General features: G+C 38.1%; 2 protein-coding genes and 1 non-coding gene across 5 annotated transcripts in view; all 3 read left to right on the top strand.

Annotated features, from left to right (window-relative positions):
- The window catches only part of LOC144657277 (spatacsin-like), a 58834-nt gene that overhangs the window by 33071 nt on the left and 8274 nt on the right, over window positions 1-17489 (top strand). For 2 of the 3 annotated variants that reach the window (XM_078517605.1, XM_078517621.1), the window contains exons 27-39: window positions 1125-1286; window positions 2151-2388; window positions 3063-3211; window positions 4234-4321; window positions 7127-7242; window positions 7825-7932; window positions 8956-9142; window positions 9281-9495; window positions 10279-10416; window positions 10972-11151; window positions 12342-12530; window positions 16255-16371; window positions 16957-17268. In XM_078517605.1, coding sequence (XP_078373731.1) covers window positions 1125-1286; window positions 2151-2388; window positions 3063-3211; window positions 4234-4321; window positions 7127-7242; window positions 7825-7932; window positions 8956-9142; window positions 9281-9495; window positions 10279-10416; window positions 10972-11151; window positions 12342-12530; window positions 16255-16371; window positions 16957-17268 — 2199 coding nt within the window. Of the gene's footprint in view, window positions 1-1124; window positions 1287-2150; window positions 2389-3062; window positions 3212-4233; window positions 4322-5170; window positions 5204-7126; window positions 7243-7824; window positions 7933-8955; window positions 9143-9280; window positions 9496-10278; window positions 10417-10971; window positions 11152-12341; window positions 12531-16254; window positions 16372-16956; window positions 17269-17489 lie in introns of all 3 variants that reach the window. The other variant, XM_078517613.1, reaches the window with a different exon arrangement.
- On the top strand, window positions 6701-6773 carry Trnar-ccg (transfer RNA arginine (anticodon CCG)). Its single transcript has one exon. It is a non-coding gene; the product is annotated as a tRNA-Arg (tRNA).
- Window positions 13735-15577, top strand: LOC144657362 (melanocortin receptor 3-like). Its single transcript, XM_078517712.1, has one exon. It carries the CDS (start codon window positions 13893-13895, stop codon window positions 14907-14909), a length of 1017 nt encoding a protein of 338 aa, XP_078373838.1. The 5' UTR covers window positions 13735-13892; the 3' UTR covers window positions 14910-15577.

The following is a 17489-nucleotide window of genomic DNA, read 5'->3' on the forward strand; positions in this document are numbered from 1 at the left end:
CATTGTATTGAGCAGACTGCTATAGACAGATAATACTTTGGTGAATTGTCAAGGGCACTGGATGGAAGACTGTTTGTTGTTTGCATCTGCTGCATCAAATATCAACTGGTTGGCTTTGACAGCTTCTTCTTGTGCAATTGTGTGTCACATGAATGAATGGATGCATGGATTATCTTTATTTAAATGAATGGTCACACCATCAGCTAATAACAAATTACAACATATAATACTAACTTAATAACTTATTAACTGTTTCTCAGTCAAAGCCATATTTTGTACAACACCGCTTTTCCCAAATAATAAAGATGGTAAATTTCAAGCTCGGAAATAAATAATAAAGATGAGATGTTCAACATGACACGAGGATGGGACAAAGAAAAATTCTGAATCGAACCCATGGCCTCCCAGATACCGGTTGGACGCTCTAAGCAACTGAGGTACGAGAGACTCGTTGTGAGCTGGGCCATTTCGACATTGCTGATCCTAGCAGTATGCAGGATGCGTGTCACGTATCAATCTAGTAATGGCCCAGCTCACAATTAGTCTCTCGCAGCTCAGTTGATTAGAGCGCCCAACCGGTATCTGGGAGGCCATGGGTTCGATTCCCATCGGGGACTCAGAATTTTTCTTTGTCCCATGCTTGTGTCATGTTGAACATCTTAACTTCTTTTCCCCTTTTTTGACTTCAAAAGCATTACACCTTTGTTCTCACCAGAAGCCTTTTGCCACCTGACACACAGTTTTAATGTAATTTTTTCATTCATTTGTTGTTCTTGTGTTCATGCAAAGTCAGCTTGCCAAGCCTTACTCCAGGCTCGTGTTTGTTTTGTTCTTTGCACATGCCAACAAGGCTTGGCAGGCACATTAGCATGAACAAAAATAAAAAAAGGGCTATTGCAAAGGTAGCCCTTGCTGTTTGAGATCCTATACTTCTTTACAAGACATAAAAAACGCCCTCAGATTGTAGTGGACTAGCTCGAACTTAATATTAACCCCTCACAACATGGTTATTTCAAGGAACATTTTCATTTACCATCATTTCACTTAATGTTTTGTCCTATTTCTTTATCTTTGCTCTAACTGTGACCTCTAGCGTTGCTTAATGAGCATTGCCATATTTGCAGGTGGTGTACGTTATTGAACACGACTTCTCCAATGCTTTCCTCCAAGAACATTTGCATTTAGCATTTGACAATGTCCAGTTAATTAAGATTGAAAATGCATCAAGTGATGAACTTACCAAGAAGCGAAGCCGGAAAAAGAAGTTAGTTAGGACAGGAGAACAAGTAAGTTTGTTTGTAACAACATTTTTTTTTGTTACAAAATGCAAGGTCACTCTTCCGTTTCTCTTTTCTCCACTTTCATGTTACCTTAATCCTTTAAAGTCATATGTCATTTTGTATAAATGGTATCCACATTCTTTTTTACTGCAAATTTGCTTTTTCACTGATTGTTTCCAAGAAAAGCTCAGAACTTGACACGGATTTAACCAGATTTTTAAACAGCCAAAAATTATGTTTGTGTGGCAAAAATTATGTTTGTGTGGCAGGAAACCTAAAAATAATAGTCCATTGTAATTAACAATTGCTATATTAGAGCACTGACACTGTAAACAAGCATCTTTGGCTGTGGATGGCTCGGATGGAAATGGATTGAAAATCGGAGTACTTGAATTAAGGTTATTTCTTCCTTTAGATGTTCAAAGATAATATTTATAATGGGTTACGTTGGCTACCACTAATTTCAGACCAAATCTGCGAAATCCCCGTGACATACCTCCTTTAGAATGTGTCGAGAAGTATGCTTTGTAAATACCAGGACTATGTCTGGTTGCACAGGTTGATATTTAACAATTAGACTACGAGCCCGAGTTTTCTATGAGCAACTATCGCTCATAGAAAACGAGGGCGAGTAGTCTAATTGTTTTAGTAGAAACTCTAAAGGATTGCAGTCCAAAACCTACAATATTGTGCACTTTGAAGACAAAAATCAAGACAATTTACCGCTCAAAGAGCTACTCGCGCGCGCGACTGTTTTCTATCGGCGAATAGAAGACAGTGGAAGAACCAATCAGATTCGCGGATTTCCAATAGAACACAGCTGAGTTTCTACTAATATCAATTATACATTGATTTTTGTTTGATTTTCAGCCTGGGACACCCTCTCGAGATGTGCGTGCCCAGTTCTACTCTCGTATGGGTCTCGTTGCAACAACAGTTTCACAGACCTCTCATCAAAGTATCAAGGAGGAGCCTGTTACACGTCCATCATGCAGCAGTAGTGCAGAAGATGAAGAGACCTCCAAAGCGAAATATGGCAGTGAGAAGGAGCTAAATGGCACCAAAATAGGACATGACACTGATGATAGACTAGCTGTCGACTCCCCAGGTACTTACTTTATTACTTCCCAGATGTCTAGCATTCAATGCAATAAGGTGTCAGCAATTAACTTCATGTTCGTATTAATGATTTTTCGCTTACAACATTAGATACCTGTGGTGGTGCCACTCGTTTACGATCAGGAATTACTTTGGACCTTATTTCTGGTCAAAACTCAGATGTTGTGGTAGAAATAAATTAAGTTGGACTGTTCCAAAGACCTCTTTGGCTTACTCAAAATAGTTGCAAGAGTTTGTTGCTCCAGTCTGGGGTAGTTATTACTATATCGTCTTCTCTTGCAACAGTAGCTTACTCAAAAATTAGATATTTATATTAGATAAAATATTGAAGAAGATTGAAACAGATTGCAATATGGGTTTTTTAAATATTTTTGGCTGAACAGTTTTTAAAGTTAATCTCGTTTTCTTGTAACTTTAATTTATAATGCCTGGGAGACACATTTGGTTACAATCAAACTATGGTTCTGTCATTTGGATCCGTAGAAATAAATTTCTTTGCAATCGTCAAGTTTCATAGCGAGTATTTGGCAAAACTTAATAAAAGATTTTGCCTCAGCCATGACACAGTCCTTTTAAGTTCCATTTACATTGTAACAACCTAAATACATCAATACTCAAGTAGAGTTTACATGTACATATTTACTTTTTTTTTTCATTTTTCAGAAGTGCCCCTCGGTGCTGAAGAGGTACCACACAATCTGTTTGACATCCTGTTCAAATGCCAATCAGTTGAAGTCCCATGGAGGCACTTACTGGCGCATTCAATAACACTTCACAGATCCCTTCTGTCAGCGTTGGCGGCTTGCTTTAAGGTTAGTTATGGATACTTAATGAGTCTTTGAGGGACCTGATGTTCCTGTAATGATTTAACTTAGTGCGAAGCTAAGGTAAATTTGTAAAGTCCATGTTATACATATGAATTGGGAAGAGCCAGGGAGATCATCTGTGCCAACAACATTTTTTTTAAACAGACAAGGGACAGTGGCGGTCTCTCCCCCCCTCCCCCCCCCCCCCCCCCCCACCCAAAAAAAGGAAAAGAAAAGAAAGGAAGAAAAGGTATTCTGCAAGGTTTCACTGGCTGGGAAAGGGTGTTAAACAAATAAAAAGATTCTGTGAAGCAGGGGATTCATTTAGATTTGGAACAGGTGGACATCAGGATTTTGGACCCTGGCAAATTATGAGCAAGGCCCTACACTTTTTGGTAAATGGAAGTCTGTTCAGATGGTGAAAACAACCGGGCAAAGACCTGTTTATAGCCAGTTGATTGCCCGGTGCCTGGCCCTTAATGAAACCTCTGGTGAAGGGAGTTTTCGTCACCATTTCTTTTCATCCCCCACCCCTCTCACTGAAGGTGCAAATTTGGACTGCGTGCCACACTCACCACATCATTTTGTCGTGGTATGTTGCGGGTTTCCCTTTTTCCTTGCTGGGGCATTTGTTTTTGAGATCTTGCTTGGAAGCAAAACTTTACATTTTTTTTTTCATGGAAGTGCGGAACAGATTAAATTTTAATAGCAATTGAGAACGTTTTAAAATACGTTTTAAAAGTGTATACACGTCTATTTATTTTGTACCTAATAGGTCCCTGATGAATTCTAATAATTGCCCTCGTTGGGTGACCCTGAACAGAGTCGCTCATTGAAGAGGGACACCTTATTTTGTGGGAGGGCTGTAAACTTGAACTGGTTTATAGAATGGAGTGAAAGTTTGAGTTCGTTTTGTCTTATGTGTACATTTCTACACTTTTCATATTCAACGTTCTTGTAACAACGTTCTTGTAAGGCTTCTGTAGGCTGGAAATGTTTTTTCAGCGAAAACAATTATTGTTTATCAGGACTCCAAGCCGTTGGATTGCTTATGTGCCTGGCTCTGCTCTACAGTGCGTCCATCTGTGTTGGAAAATGCTGTAGCTACTATCTCAGGTATGGAGTATTTACTTCCTATTGCGTGTAGGACCTGGCTCCCAATATGTGCTTGCATAGCTCAATTTGTAGAGCATTGCGCCGGTGTCTCGGAGGTCATGGGTTTAAATCCTGTTGAAGCCTTGATTTTTTTCAGACATCTTTCACCCAATTGCTTAAATTGTTGGGCTCAAGTTGAGGATCCTGTCATTGCTCGTTTCTCTCTGCCGTACAAAATAATTTTATTATGTCAAGTACATCTTTAATCTCCCTTAAGCAGACATATCTCCTATAGTAGGTACTTTTTCAGCTCTCAAAGGTGTCGAAGAAGTTCCACTGTAGTTGAAGCTAAATTTGCCATATTCAAGTTTCCCCCATAAGTAGAATTCCGGTTATAAGACCCTGGGCTTATACAACTTCGTAAAGGGATTTTGGGTGGGCTTATAAGCGGAGGGGCTTATATCCGGGAGGGCTTATAAGCGGAATGAAAAAATCGTTTCGAAAAGAGCCACGGGAGTGTTGTCGAAATACGCTTATAATGGATGTATTTTTTTGTTTCCAGGTAGATGGGCTTATAACTGGGGGGGCTTATAAGCGGGGGGGCTTATAACCGGAATTTTACGGTATTCAAGTTTCCCCCATACTAATTCTGTCGCACCTTTAAAATCTTCAGCTACTTCTTAGTGAATAATTCTTAAAAGAAAAATCCAATAAAGCTTTCACAGTTGTCTTTAAGCAAAAAGGAACTTGAAATTATTGTCTTGCTGTGTAGAAACTAGATCTACCCATTATTTAATTATTGCTAATTTTTACCTTCTTCTCTTTTAATTGTTAATCGCTAATTCATTAACTGACTTCATCAATTAACAGGCAGTCATCAACGAGAGTCTTGGGATGTTCAAAGTATGATTTTATTACATTTAATGTTTATTTGTACATGTCATCTTAACAGTCAAATCCACATTAAGCTTATTTTAGTTCAATATTTTCGAATTATGCTAACAGTTAACAGTCAATGGGGACAGTTAATCCATTTTCTACTACATTCTCTAGAGATCGAAATAAGGTTGTTGAGAAAGATGTACCCCATGAGTGAACCATAAACGATACGTCCTTGAGACTTGCTGGGAAATCTGCGAACTTAATACTTATTTGCATTCTATGAGACTGTGGGCATGCTTTAAAGTAGAGTTTAACGAGATCGAAACTTAGCTGTGATCATTAAAGGGACTGTGTCACGGCTGATTGAAGTTTATTTTATTTAGTTTTGCCAAATATTCGCAATGATTTTATTTTTTGAAAGGAATTTTTTTTTTTTTTAAATGAAAAAATCTTATCTTTTTTTTTTTTTTTTCTCCCGGGGGAAAAATTTAATATTTAAAAAAAAAGAGATTTATTTTTAAAATTTTTCCCCCCCCCCTTTTTTAAAAACCTATCTCTTTCTTTTTTTTTTTTTTTCTTTTTTTTCTTTTTTTTTTTTTTTTTTTTTTTTTTTTTTTTTTTTTTTTTTTTTTTTTTTTTTTTTTATTTTTTTTTTTTTTTTTTTTTTTTTTATTTACCCCCCCCCTTAAATGCTATGCACAAGGCGAAGACCTTGAATTGTTATTATGGACACGCCAATTCAGTCTTTTCAAAACTCCGTAAGGTTGCAAAGTTTGTGGTTTAAGCTATTTTCGGCCAACGTTTCTTCGTTTCTTCTAGTTTTTCAAAGGGTGGATACCGCTATTCGTCGGATAAATTACTATTCAGTGGATAGCGTAGTTTTTTTTTCAACATTTATCCACTGGTTAGGTGGATAGCGTTATCCACCCTTTGAACAACTTGGCCCAGGTGTTCAAAGCGTGATGATTTTCAGACTTCTAATGTGAATGAAAACTACGGGAGATTTGATTCCACCCCACGGCTATCCTGGCACTTTTAGGACCCAGCTTATCCTGCGAGGTAGAAAGTGCATAAGGCCAGACGACAGCCGTACGAGTGGACACGTCACATAGCCAGTTCAGAGGATATGTGGATGACGCATGAGATTGTTCGACGGATCCAGTGGTAAACAAAACCACAAAATCGCAAAAGAAGAAAGGAAAGCAAAAACACAGTCAAACTGAAGTACCAAACAACGCAGGAAAAGTGGAAAAAAGCCATCCGGCTTCGTGCACATCAGCAATTTGTTTAGCGCCCGCACTTTACTAAGGCACTTTCACATCTTTCCAACAGATCAAGTTCAAAAAAGGTGTACAGTAGAATCCCAAATTCTCGAACCTCCGGAGGAAACGAAAATTACGTTGAGAAATCGGGGATAAAATTTGAAAGAAGTACTATCCGTGAGAAACGAAAATTGATTCGGGAAATCGGGAGTTTCGAGAAACCGAGGGTTCGGGATTCTACTGTAATAATATTGGAGGCGTGGTGGCCTAATGGTTAGGGCGCTGGACTCCGGATCGAGTGGTCCAGGTTCGAGCGCTGGCCGGTGTCATTGTGTTGTGTTCTTGGACAAGACGCTTTACTCTCATAGTGCCTAAATGGGTATCGCTGAGGGGGAGTACCCTGTGATGGACTAGCATGCCATTCTGGGGGGGGGGGGGGGTAGAATTATTCCTAGCCGCTCAATGCTTATAGAAACCGGTATACACGCCGGCAAGTATGGGCCACTTGGCTCTAGGGTTCCCTATATTGACTGAATTAGGTCGAGCTGGACAGAAAATTTTATGGCTCTCAGTCATTCGGTGCACTTGGTCTGTACGGCGTGACCCTGAGTTAAATATTCACCGTCAGGTCCTCCCGATAAGTTAATAAGCTCATACGTTTTGTTTAAATATCTGTCAACAGAGCTTCAGTGGCACGAGTGGACGCAGGAAGACCTCACAGCTCTCGTTTTAGCGTTTGTTGAGACAAGAGAAAAACTTGCACACACTCTGGCCAAAGCGTTTTATATTTTTGATCCGGTGAGTAAAGGAATCTGCTCATTTTAAAATATACCACTGGCCTTACTAAAAATTTCATCCACTTTAGGTTAGGAGTCCCCGGTAAACTACATTTGAAAGCGAGTCAAAATTTAGAGGTTTCATTTGCCACTAGCAGAAATTTCACGATGAAAAGTTCAGTATTTTCCAAACGTGGTTACATTTAAATAAAGTTGCTTGCTTTTTGTTCTACAACTAGAGGGTATAAAAGTAGTATACAAACTATTGTTCATCTGTTAGAGCAGTTTTCAATTGAGTGTTGTTAAACCAAAACCAAAGTAATCACTCTAGCCAATCACAAAGGAAAAGGACAATTCAGTAAACCAATCAAAACTCGAAGCAGATACATGTAGCTGGCACGAAGCGCGGGAAAACGTGTGTGAGCGAGTCACGATTGGTTTTAGTTTTAGTTTTGATTGGTTGAGAGAGTGGCGCGAGATTTTTTACCCAATCACTGAGCGTAGTAATGCAAAACCAAAGCAAACGTGAATTACTTTCGACACTCAAGTGAAAACCGCTCTATTTCAATGTGAGTATTTTTATTTGATATTATCCCTTCTACAGGCCAGTCCTTTGGTAAACTTTTTTCATTTCCACGAAACGTTTTTGGTGCATTGTGATTACGATGCTTGCCGGGAATATTTGAATTCTTTCAAGATATCCTACAATAAGGTATGTCAAACAGAAGTGTTATGCTCTAGAAAACATTTGTTGGCTTGTAAATGTACGGATATTTTTGTGTGGGTGCATGTATGTGCAATGTATATAGAGATTATTTCATGGAAAATGCGCGCGTTTTTTTTTTTTTACGTGTTGTGTTTTATAAGAAAAAGAATGGGTGGGGGTGGGGAGGTTTTTTTTTTTTTTTTTTTATTTAAATAATTTTTTTTTTTTTTTTTTTTTTTTTTTTTTTTTTTTTTTTTTTTTTTTTTTTAAATTTAAATTTTTTTTTTTTTTTTTTTTTTTTTTTTTATATCTTTTTTCTAAATAATTTTTTTTTTTTTTATTTTTTTAAAAATTTTTTTTTTTTTTTTTTTTTTTTTTTTTTTTAAAAAAAAAAATTTCCCTTTAAAAAAAAAAAAACATTTTTTTTTTTTTTTTTTTTTTTTTTTTTTTTTTTTAAAAAAAAAAAAAAAAAATACGGCTTCTCAATGGTTGGCTTACCTGGGGAAACTTGACGACCCTACAATACACCAAGGGTTTTAAATTGGGAAAGTTATGATCGTTCTCAGTCACTCAACAAGATAAATGCACTTTGATAAGTTCTCCCGAGATAAAATGGGTTACATGTAAACCTTCCTTCCTTGTTATTCCCTAGGTACAATGACTTCGTGTAACCACAGATAAAAGTCTGCCTCCAGCCAAGTAGCCCATGCGGCTGGATGTTATCCTGTTTTCTGTAGCAATAAGCGATTAGGAGTACTTCTTCTCCCCCCTTGGATGGGACGCTAGTACATCATTGGGTTACCCCCCCCCCCCCCCCAGCAGAAAATTCGCCGGTACGGAAACCGGGATAAGCTCCGGCTGTATAGGCCACTTGGCTCGAACACAGACTTTACCTTACCTTACCCATTTATACACCTGGGTGGAGAGAGGCACTACGAGAGTAAAGTGTCTTGCCCAAGAACACAACGCAGTGACGCCGATTTCCCAACTTAAGCTCGCCTTTTTTAAATTCATCATTCACTTCGACAGCTGTCCATGAAAGTTGTAGCAGACAAACACATGGATGTACTCAGGATTGGGACATTGGAATGGCTAGAAAAATTAACTAGTCAAGTGACGAAACACATGCTCACACATTGCGAGAGTGCCCACCAACAACGCCATCTTCTGGCAATTTTGGCGCGAACCATGTTTGGAATAAACTTCTCTTGTAAAGGTGTGTAAAAAAGTTTTTTTTATCAGAAATCATGTCCCTGTTGGTTCTCTGCACTATTTGGGGTGTAATGTTCGCTAAATCTCACAGCATGTCATTACGTTGGTTGTTTTATGAAAGTCTGAACCAATTTTTTTTCAGTGCCTGATTATTACGAGTTACATGAAGTGAGTACAGTTCTTCATGGCACAGACACTGATATGAGACTTGAAGTAATGCTGGAGCAGGGAAATGAAGACAGCCAAGCTGAGAAGGAAAGAGTACTGCTGTCACTGCTTAACACGAAACACTTCGCAGAGGCCAGGAAATTTGCTGAATTAGTTAAACTGTCTGGAGATCACATTACGCGGAAAGAGGTGAGAAGAACTCGGACAGTTATTCCTACTTACGATTTGAGTTAGTTACAGAGAGATACTTATTAGAATTTATAAAAGATAAGGTAGCGTCATCTGAAAATTTCTCTAAGAGGCTAATCTAGGCGAGGTAATGCGAGTTTGCAGATGTTTTTTGTAAAAAAAAAAAAAAAAGAAAAGATGTCAGTTAGAGCAATTGATTTAACGATATTGTCATGCTTGAGCGGAAATAGCGAAATTTTATAGATGCTTTAAGTGGCCCATAGCTGTTTTGATGAAAGTATCTCAGAACAAGACTACAACGTATATACTAATTTTATTATTCAACAGATGCGCGCGCTGCCCATATATGGTCAAATATTTTAACGATATCTGTCATCCGTACATAACAGATATCCTGCGATATTCGTAGGTTGCAAAGATTCGTCCGAAATCTTGTAAAGCGCTGCAGAATTACAGTTTTTCTATGTACAAAATGTGTTTCGTTGACAATTTGTTGAATAATAAAACAATTATCCTGCTCAATCTTGCGGAATATCGTCTGATTTTAGCCAATGGCCTACGGCCTCGTCGGGTAAGTATCAGGCGCGCGGTTTCACAGGATAATTGTTAAATATTCGCGATGCTAAATTTTTGCAAAAGAGCTGTGTAGTTGTAAAGAAAACCCTGGTATAAAACAAATCAGCCAATGAAGACATATTTGATGTCATATTAACAATAGTTTAATTAACAATAGTTTCTTGCTTCTATAGCAACACCTGTTCTCTTATACTCTCCGATATTTAGGTTGAAGCAGAATTAGAAAATGCAAAGAATTCCATGTTGTGGGAGATAGAACAAGGAAGGCTGGCATTTTGGCACAGAGCAGAGAAATGTTTTAGAGACCACGGTTGCAAACCAGACACCGTGGGCACATTTTTTGAGGTAACCAACATAGCAAAGGCTTATGACAGGCTCTCCAAATCTTTGTAGATGCTTTACGCTCATTAAAAGGTGACAAATGAGCTAAGGCCGTTTATATCAAGAAGAGACGCGTACATACGTCTTCATAAAAGGCCGAACCCTTGAAAATGGAAGTTACTAAACGCCAGGATCTTATGCTAACAGAGCGTGTACCTTTGTGACATGATATATTCGTGCCAGTGCTCTTTGGAACGGAAATAATAAATTTATGATGACTTGAAAATTTTAAATTATAAAACAAATAAATTAAGTGAAGTGCAAACATTTCTGTGCTAAAGAAAAATTAAATTTACACAGACGTTAAGATAAGAGATCTTTTACACATGAAAATAGCAGTGGTGTACTGTAAATGCAGTCATCCCCTCTCCCCCACTAAGAACTAATGTAAGTATACAGTGATGAAACTTAAAACAAAATTATGCCCTTTCCCCACTCAAGAAGTGTTAACATGATTAGAAAAAAGCCAAGGTTAAGAACACACGAGTTAAGATTTTGCATCGAATTGTTTTGTTACAGAACCAAGCCAGTGACACAGGACTGTCATTCACCGAGCGTGCTATGCTTCTTGGGATAGCAGTTAAGTGGTTTTCTAATGTGCCTGCTGACCAACAACAGAAAACACCAGAAGAACTGAAAGAACTTCAAAAGAAACGATGGCTATTCAAGATACGAGCAGAAATAGAAAAAGACTTCGAGGTAAGAGAATGAAGTCCTTTGTGGGTATATTTCAATAAGAATTGGACATAAATAGGCCATTTCCGAGTTCCCCTTTACCTCTGTTTCAAAACGAGTCTTCGTGCGAAACCATTCATATGAAAATCAGTTTTACCTACAGGTCCATTTTCATGCAAATCAAACTCATTATCATTTGAATTGTTTCGCACTTAGACTCGTTTTGAAACAGAGGCAATGGGTAACTCGGAAATGGCCTATTCCATATCAACAAAAGGCTTGCTTGGTGTAGAACCCAATAAAGTTATATTGCTTTTTAGTTTTACCCAATTTGTGTATTGTAATATATGAGAGTTTCAGTCTTAAAGGCCAGAATGACTGCTTGTTAAAAATTTGTTGAACGTCGAATTCTCAGATGAAAATACGGGAAAAATAACTACACTTTATCAATCATTACTGTTGGTTGCGTCATTCCCCCACTAGAAAATTTTACCTGCCGACAAATGAAGGGACGTGTTACAGGAACAAAGCGACAACATGACACACAGAAGAAATTGTAGCCAGGACGTGTTGCAGCGACACATCCCCTTGTGCGTGCTGATGTTTTTAGGGCATGTGTGGCTGCAACATACTCCTTCTACATTTTCTTGTATATGTACACGTGTGATTTTGTCCCTGCAACATACCCCTTCTTGTGTCGGGACTTCAACATAAGATCTGAAGAAAAACTCCACATTAACTGAAAGAAGTTGTCATATTTAGAAATATTACATGAACAAGGAGATCCATGGAGGAAACGTTGTATAATGGGAATTGAGTTTAAGGGAGATGCGATGTTTCATTTGGCAACAAAAGTAAACAAATCTTGTATTATTATCCATCAAATATTTTTGTCTCACGCGCGATGTTCTAAACACGTGACACAATATTTTTTGAACGCGACGTAATTACTTTGATGTTGAACAGCTTAGCAAAAAAGGTCTCCCAAAATGAGCTGCCTTGTGTAAAAATTCTTGAAGGATATAATAAACACAAAAACCTCCATGTAGCTTTAAAAATATGCACTGATATTTGAAGATCACAGTTTTCCTCGAGGTTCGCTCACGGAAAACTATTCGCTTCTCGGAGCAGATGATGTCTGCGGGCAAATATCGGTGCATGATTATTTTCGCGCCAAATGGAGGTTATTGTTGATTTGTTTTTTCTCTTTGCAGGGCCATTTGACCCGGTCTGTAAGCCATCTGGAGTTCCTTTCTCATGAAACAGAAATGGAATTACTAAGTGAAATCAAGCCAGCTAACGTAGAAGCAGTTACACGTAAGGCTGTTAATTTGAAAGAACTTGTGCAAGACGACACTGCTACAGTAAAAAATGTCTCAGATTGTCCACTGGAGACAGACAAGGTGACTTGAAGTGCTTTACACACATTTTCGTTTATTTTCAGTTTTAAAACAAACTTTCATTATCAACTGCGCTTGTTCAGTGCATTACTGTGTTAAGGATTTTACCAGATTTTTGAACAGCCAAAATTTATATTTGTGTCGCATGAAACCTAGCAATAATAGTCCATTTTTTATTAAAAATTGCTATATTAGAGCACTGAAACTGTTAACTAGCATTATTGGCTGCGGATGGCGCGGATTTGAAAACGTTTGCCACGTTTTCAAATTGTTTCCGTGCGTCTTCAAAAAATCGATATTTATAGCTGTAGCTTGATTTCTATCCACAAATTAAGGTTATATCTTCTTTTAGATGTTCAAAGATATAATTGTTTTTTTTTTTTGTGAGTTAGGTTGCCTTCCACTAATTTCAGAACAGTTTAGACCAAAAATCTGCGAAATCTCCGTGACATAGTCCCTTAAAGTCTGCAGTAAGCGAAAATGTTCCATAGGCGCCCTGACTCATCCCGGTTTCTGAAGTGGTCAGGATGCCCTGACTGTTTACATTTTTAATATTGAAGGACCGTAGCTAGGGTTAAGCATAGTAAAAATTTAAGAACGATCTCTGGCTAAAAACTTTTAAAAAACACGAGCTTTCGACTGTTCGATCTACAGTCTTCAAAGGGCTATTCGGTCGAGTATTTTTTGGCCGCAAAGATCGAGTTTATGGCGAAAAAGTGGGTACAAACCTAAGACATCTTTCTAATCCCTGAGTGGCATGTATTTATCATTCACAAGAACTGTTTAATCATGCGGCGATGAATTTATTCATATTGTGAAAGAGAAAAAAAAGCTAAGTCACCGTCTTTGTCCAAAATGTAGGATATTAGATGGTCTTGGAGAAAAAAAATTACTGTTTCACTTGGGGCCAGTGAATAAGTGCTGCTTATCTTACAGAACAGACATAATCCAGTGCTCAAACTTTTGACATCTGTTTTCACAAGCTACATTTGACTTGTTTTATCCTATTACATATTTGTCCTCTCTGAATGACGTTTATTGGTTTTTCAGAAATGAATGACTTGTACCTTATTGAAAGGAATTCAATTAATTCATGCATCAATGACGTTATTCAAGTTTTTTTGCAAATTAAAGACCTTATTAGTTTTGATTTTGTGAACAAATTCTGGAACAATTTTCACGGCCGCAAATCCTGCAAGCCAATTTAAACTGTACTTGACAATTTATGGAAAGAGCGAGCTTTCGCTTGTCGATGACCACTGAATATCCACCGTTCATCAGTTGACATTTCAAGAGCAACGCATAATTTTACGCAAAAATTTGGTCAGAGAAAAGAGACTTCGTTAAAAATCCTGATCCTGCATAATGGCGAAATCAGCTTGTGACGAAATGCTGAAATTTCTTCCTTCGACATCCGAATTTGATGAACTTAATTCGACCTACATAGCAAATTGTGTTTTCAACAGTTTTCTATCTTATACAGCCGTCATGTTGAACACTGTGACGATTCTTGCCATCAGGAAAACTTCGTCCTTGCCAAAACCTTTGAAAACATTGCTCCTGAGTCTTGCCGTTTCTGATTTTGGTGTTGGTTTTCTGGTACAGCCATTTTACATTTCACTTCTTGTCAAGTGGTCACAAGTAAACCACCCTAACTGTGTCTTGTATAAAGTTTTTATCGTGATTATGGCTTTATTTTCTCTAGCTTCCTTCTTTGGTATCGTGGCTATAAGTGTAGACAGATTCTTGGCTATTCATCTTCATCTTAGATATCAGGAACTTGTGATTCACAAGCGCGTTGTCGCAGTTGTGATCTCAATATGGGTGTTATGTGCATTTCTTTCTTTAATGCCAATTTGGTCTCCAACCAGAATTACCTTCTTAATTTGGAGCACTACTGGAATAGCTTGTCTCCTTGTTACAACAATAATTTATTGGCGGATGTATTTAGTTTTACGACGCCACAAAAACCAAATGCAAGCAGTTCAAGTGCAAGTACTACAACCAGCAACACAGAATGTAGACATGGCAAATTTTGCGAGCCTAAGAAAATCTGCTGTTGTTGTATTTTATGTATATCTCGTGTTTTTGGCTTGTTACTTGCCTCGCTTTCTCATTTTGGCTGCCAATAGAATTCACGGACCGAGTATCGCCTTGAAAAGGTCCACACTATTTTCGTGGACGTTGGTATTTCTTAATTCATCTTTGAACCCTTTGGTTTATTGTTGGAAGATGAGATACATTCGACAGGCCATTTTGGACGTACTGAGGAACATTATTCATCGGCACAGTATGTCCAAGATGGCCACCAATCGTAAAGCGGACTATCATGCCATGAGAACAACAATTCCATTGTTTCCGTTGCCACTTGAAGAGCGGTGAATAATTATTCTTGGACTCCAGTTTAAATATCAGTCTAGGTAGACCTAAAAGAGCGGCCTGTAGGGGTAAAATGGAAACTGGGATTTAGGCAAATTTTTACTGGGAAAATGGGATTTGGCTCACTGGGACTGGGAATAACAAACAAAGAACAATGCAACTGGACCCTTCAGGACCCTCCTAAAAGAGTTGCTTGGGGGACTACTATAGATACAAAAGTCCAACAACAATCAAACAATAAAACAACAACAGCAAAGGAACCTTCTTGAAACCAATAATTTTAGACAGTCTCCGTAAGCGTGTTGTAGCTTGAGACATCGTTGCGATGAAGAAGCCAACATTCAAGCCAAGAGTGGGCCGTGAGTTTCCTGGGGAGAATGATTATTACAGAGAGGGTGGTTTAAAAGACTTGGCGAAGGACTACATTCAGTGTATAAAATCATAGCGCCAAACTAGCACAAGTGACTAGCACATTTCTCTTCATTCAATACACGTAGAGTTATGGCAACCAATAACGTGTTGTCTTTGCCATTGCATTAAGTGAACTGTATTTTAAGGACGTGCATTTCGATTTCTCACTAAAGAGAAATGTAGATTAATTTTTCCGTCGTTAAACTTGTTGGTTACATATATTCGGCCTCTCCATTTTGCGATTCAAGTAGCTTTTTCTATAGTTAATGCTGTAGCAAAAAATGACTTTGAAAATAGTCAAAGTAATGAATGTGTATAGCTTCTACGAAATAAAATCATTCATTCATCCATTCATTCTGGATAGTTCATTTTCTCTTAGCTAATATTAAATTATACTAACTGTATGGTTTGTGTCTTCTTTCAAAATGACGCGAGATGGTAAAAGATATACACTATCTTGACTGCTAACTTGGAGTTTGATTTAATATGTGCAGCGCATTTAAAAAAAAAAAGACTATGTGTGAATTACTGCTCGGCATGGTAAGCGCGCGGGATGTATTTGGGTCAATTTCCGATTGCACAACTATTTTGATCCGAAATGCTTCTGTGTACGATACTTATTAAAGTCTGTGTATAAAAAATGTAAATTCATTAGCAATTGGAACATCCACATAAACCTAACAAAAATGTGCTTGTTAAAGTCAAAATTGACGCCTTCGTCCCGCCTCATTTTTTCCTTGCTCACCCGCTTTATTCGCTCTCCCATAACTACCGAGAGCCTGGAACAGGCTAGAGTCCAGTGCACTAACCATTAATTTTGGCCACCGCGCTTTCATCAGACAATGGTGCAAATTATACAATAAATACTATTTCAGCCAGTTATGTGTGTAGACCAGAAGGGAGCGTTGCTTATGGTCGTATTGTTTGTTTATTGCAGGAGATCAGAGCTTTGGAGAAGGTTATTGGTGACTTGTTGGAGGGTTGTCATGTCAGTCAAGCTAAGTGGCTTGCAAACTTGTTTAATCACAGCTGTTTGGAGTTAGATGTTGTTTTGGTAAGAAATTTTACAATTCATAATCAACTGTAAGAATAACATACAATTCGAATTTGATTCAGAGCAATCTAGTGGTGGCTGTCATTTTTTCACACAAAACAATGACTTCCCGTGACTGTGTTAAAGAAATATTTAAGATTTACGTGAGTGTAAGCGTATTCGGCTCAACCTTTTAAGTACTATTTCAAAAACGAGTGCGAGGGTTTTATCAGGTTTCCAAACGCGAGAAAACTTTTGAATGTTTTCTTGTTTTCTTGCCCATTTGCTTTTTCTCGTTAAACAATTATTTCAGTTTTCCTTTGTCTTAGGGAATTTTTACATGGCATAAAATGACTTTCCAAATTTTGATCTTAAATTTGATATGCCTGAGAATGATCTTAATTTAAAAACACTGTTATCAGGTCTTATAACCCAACGATTGATTTCCTTTTTAATATTATCTTTTCGATTGTACTCATGTGCCGCTTTCACTGTCTATTTATTGATAATATCCTCTCGTACACACGTTCAACTGAAGAAGTTTTTTGACCAAAAAAATAGGAGGTTTTACTAATTGCATACTTGTTTTACTCTCACTCCAATCAGTCGTGCATTTACTTGGCGCAAGGAACACGTTTCGTAGACACTCTTGACGATAACATTCAGACCCTGCTCTCCCGCAAAGCTCAGAGACGAGAAAGCCTGAGTAGCAGTACCAGTCCATTCCGCCGCTCGGGCAGTTTTATTTTCACATCCACTTTCACTGAAAAGACCACGGATGAGCGCCACGACTCCGTGTCTTCTGCGGACTGGGTCAAAGTTGAAGACATCATCGCCACCATGGAAAGTCTGGCGTTCCACTGCAAGCAGGGAAAGAGGTGCTGTACGTGTGTCATCACGTGCTACAGAGTTGCCCAGGTAACACGATTGTCAAAATTCGATCATTGTAGAATTTTAGGATAATGCAAGCTGTATTAAATTGGGTGGAATGTTTATAGTGATTTTCGGTGGCGTTTCGTATACCAAACTTATCACTCTGACCAATCACAACGGACACAGATAATCCAGTGAACCAATCAAAACCCGAAGCAAATACATGTAGCCGGCACAAAAGTCGGGGAAAACGTGTGCCAGTGAGT

The sequence above is a fragment of the Oculina patagonica genome, chromosome 1 (genome assembly GCF_052425735.1).
Source record: "Oculina patagonica isolate OP01 chromosome 1, crgOcupat, whole genome shotgun sequence".
Classification (NCBI taxonomy): domain Eukaryota; kingdom Metazoa; phylum Cnidaria; class Anthozoa; order Scleractinia; family Oculinidae; genus Oculina; species Oculina patagonica.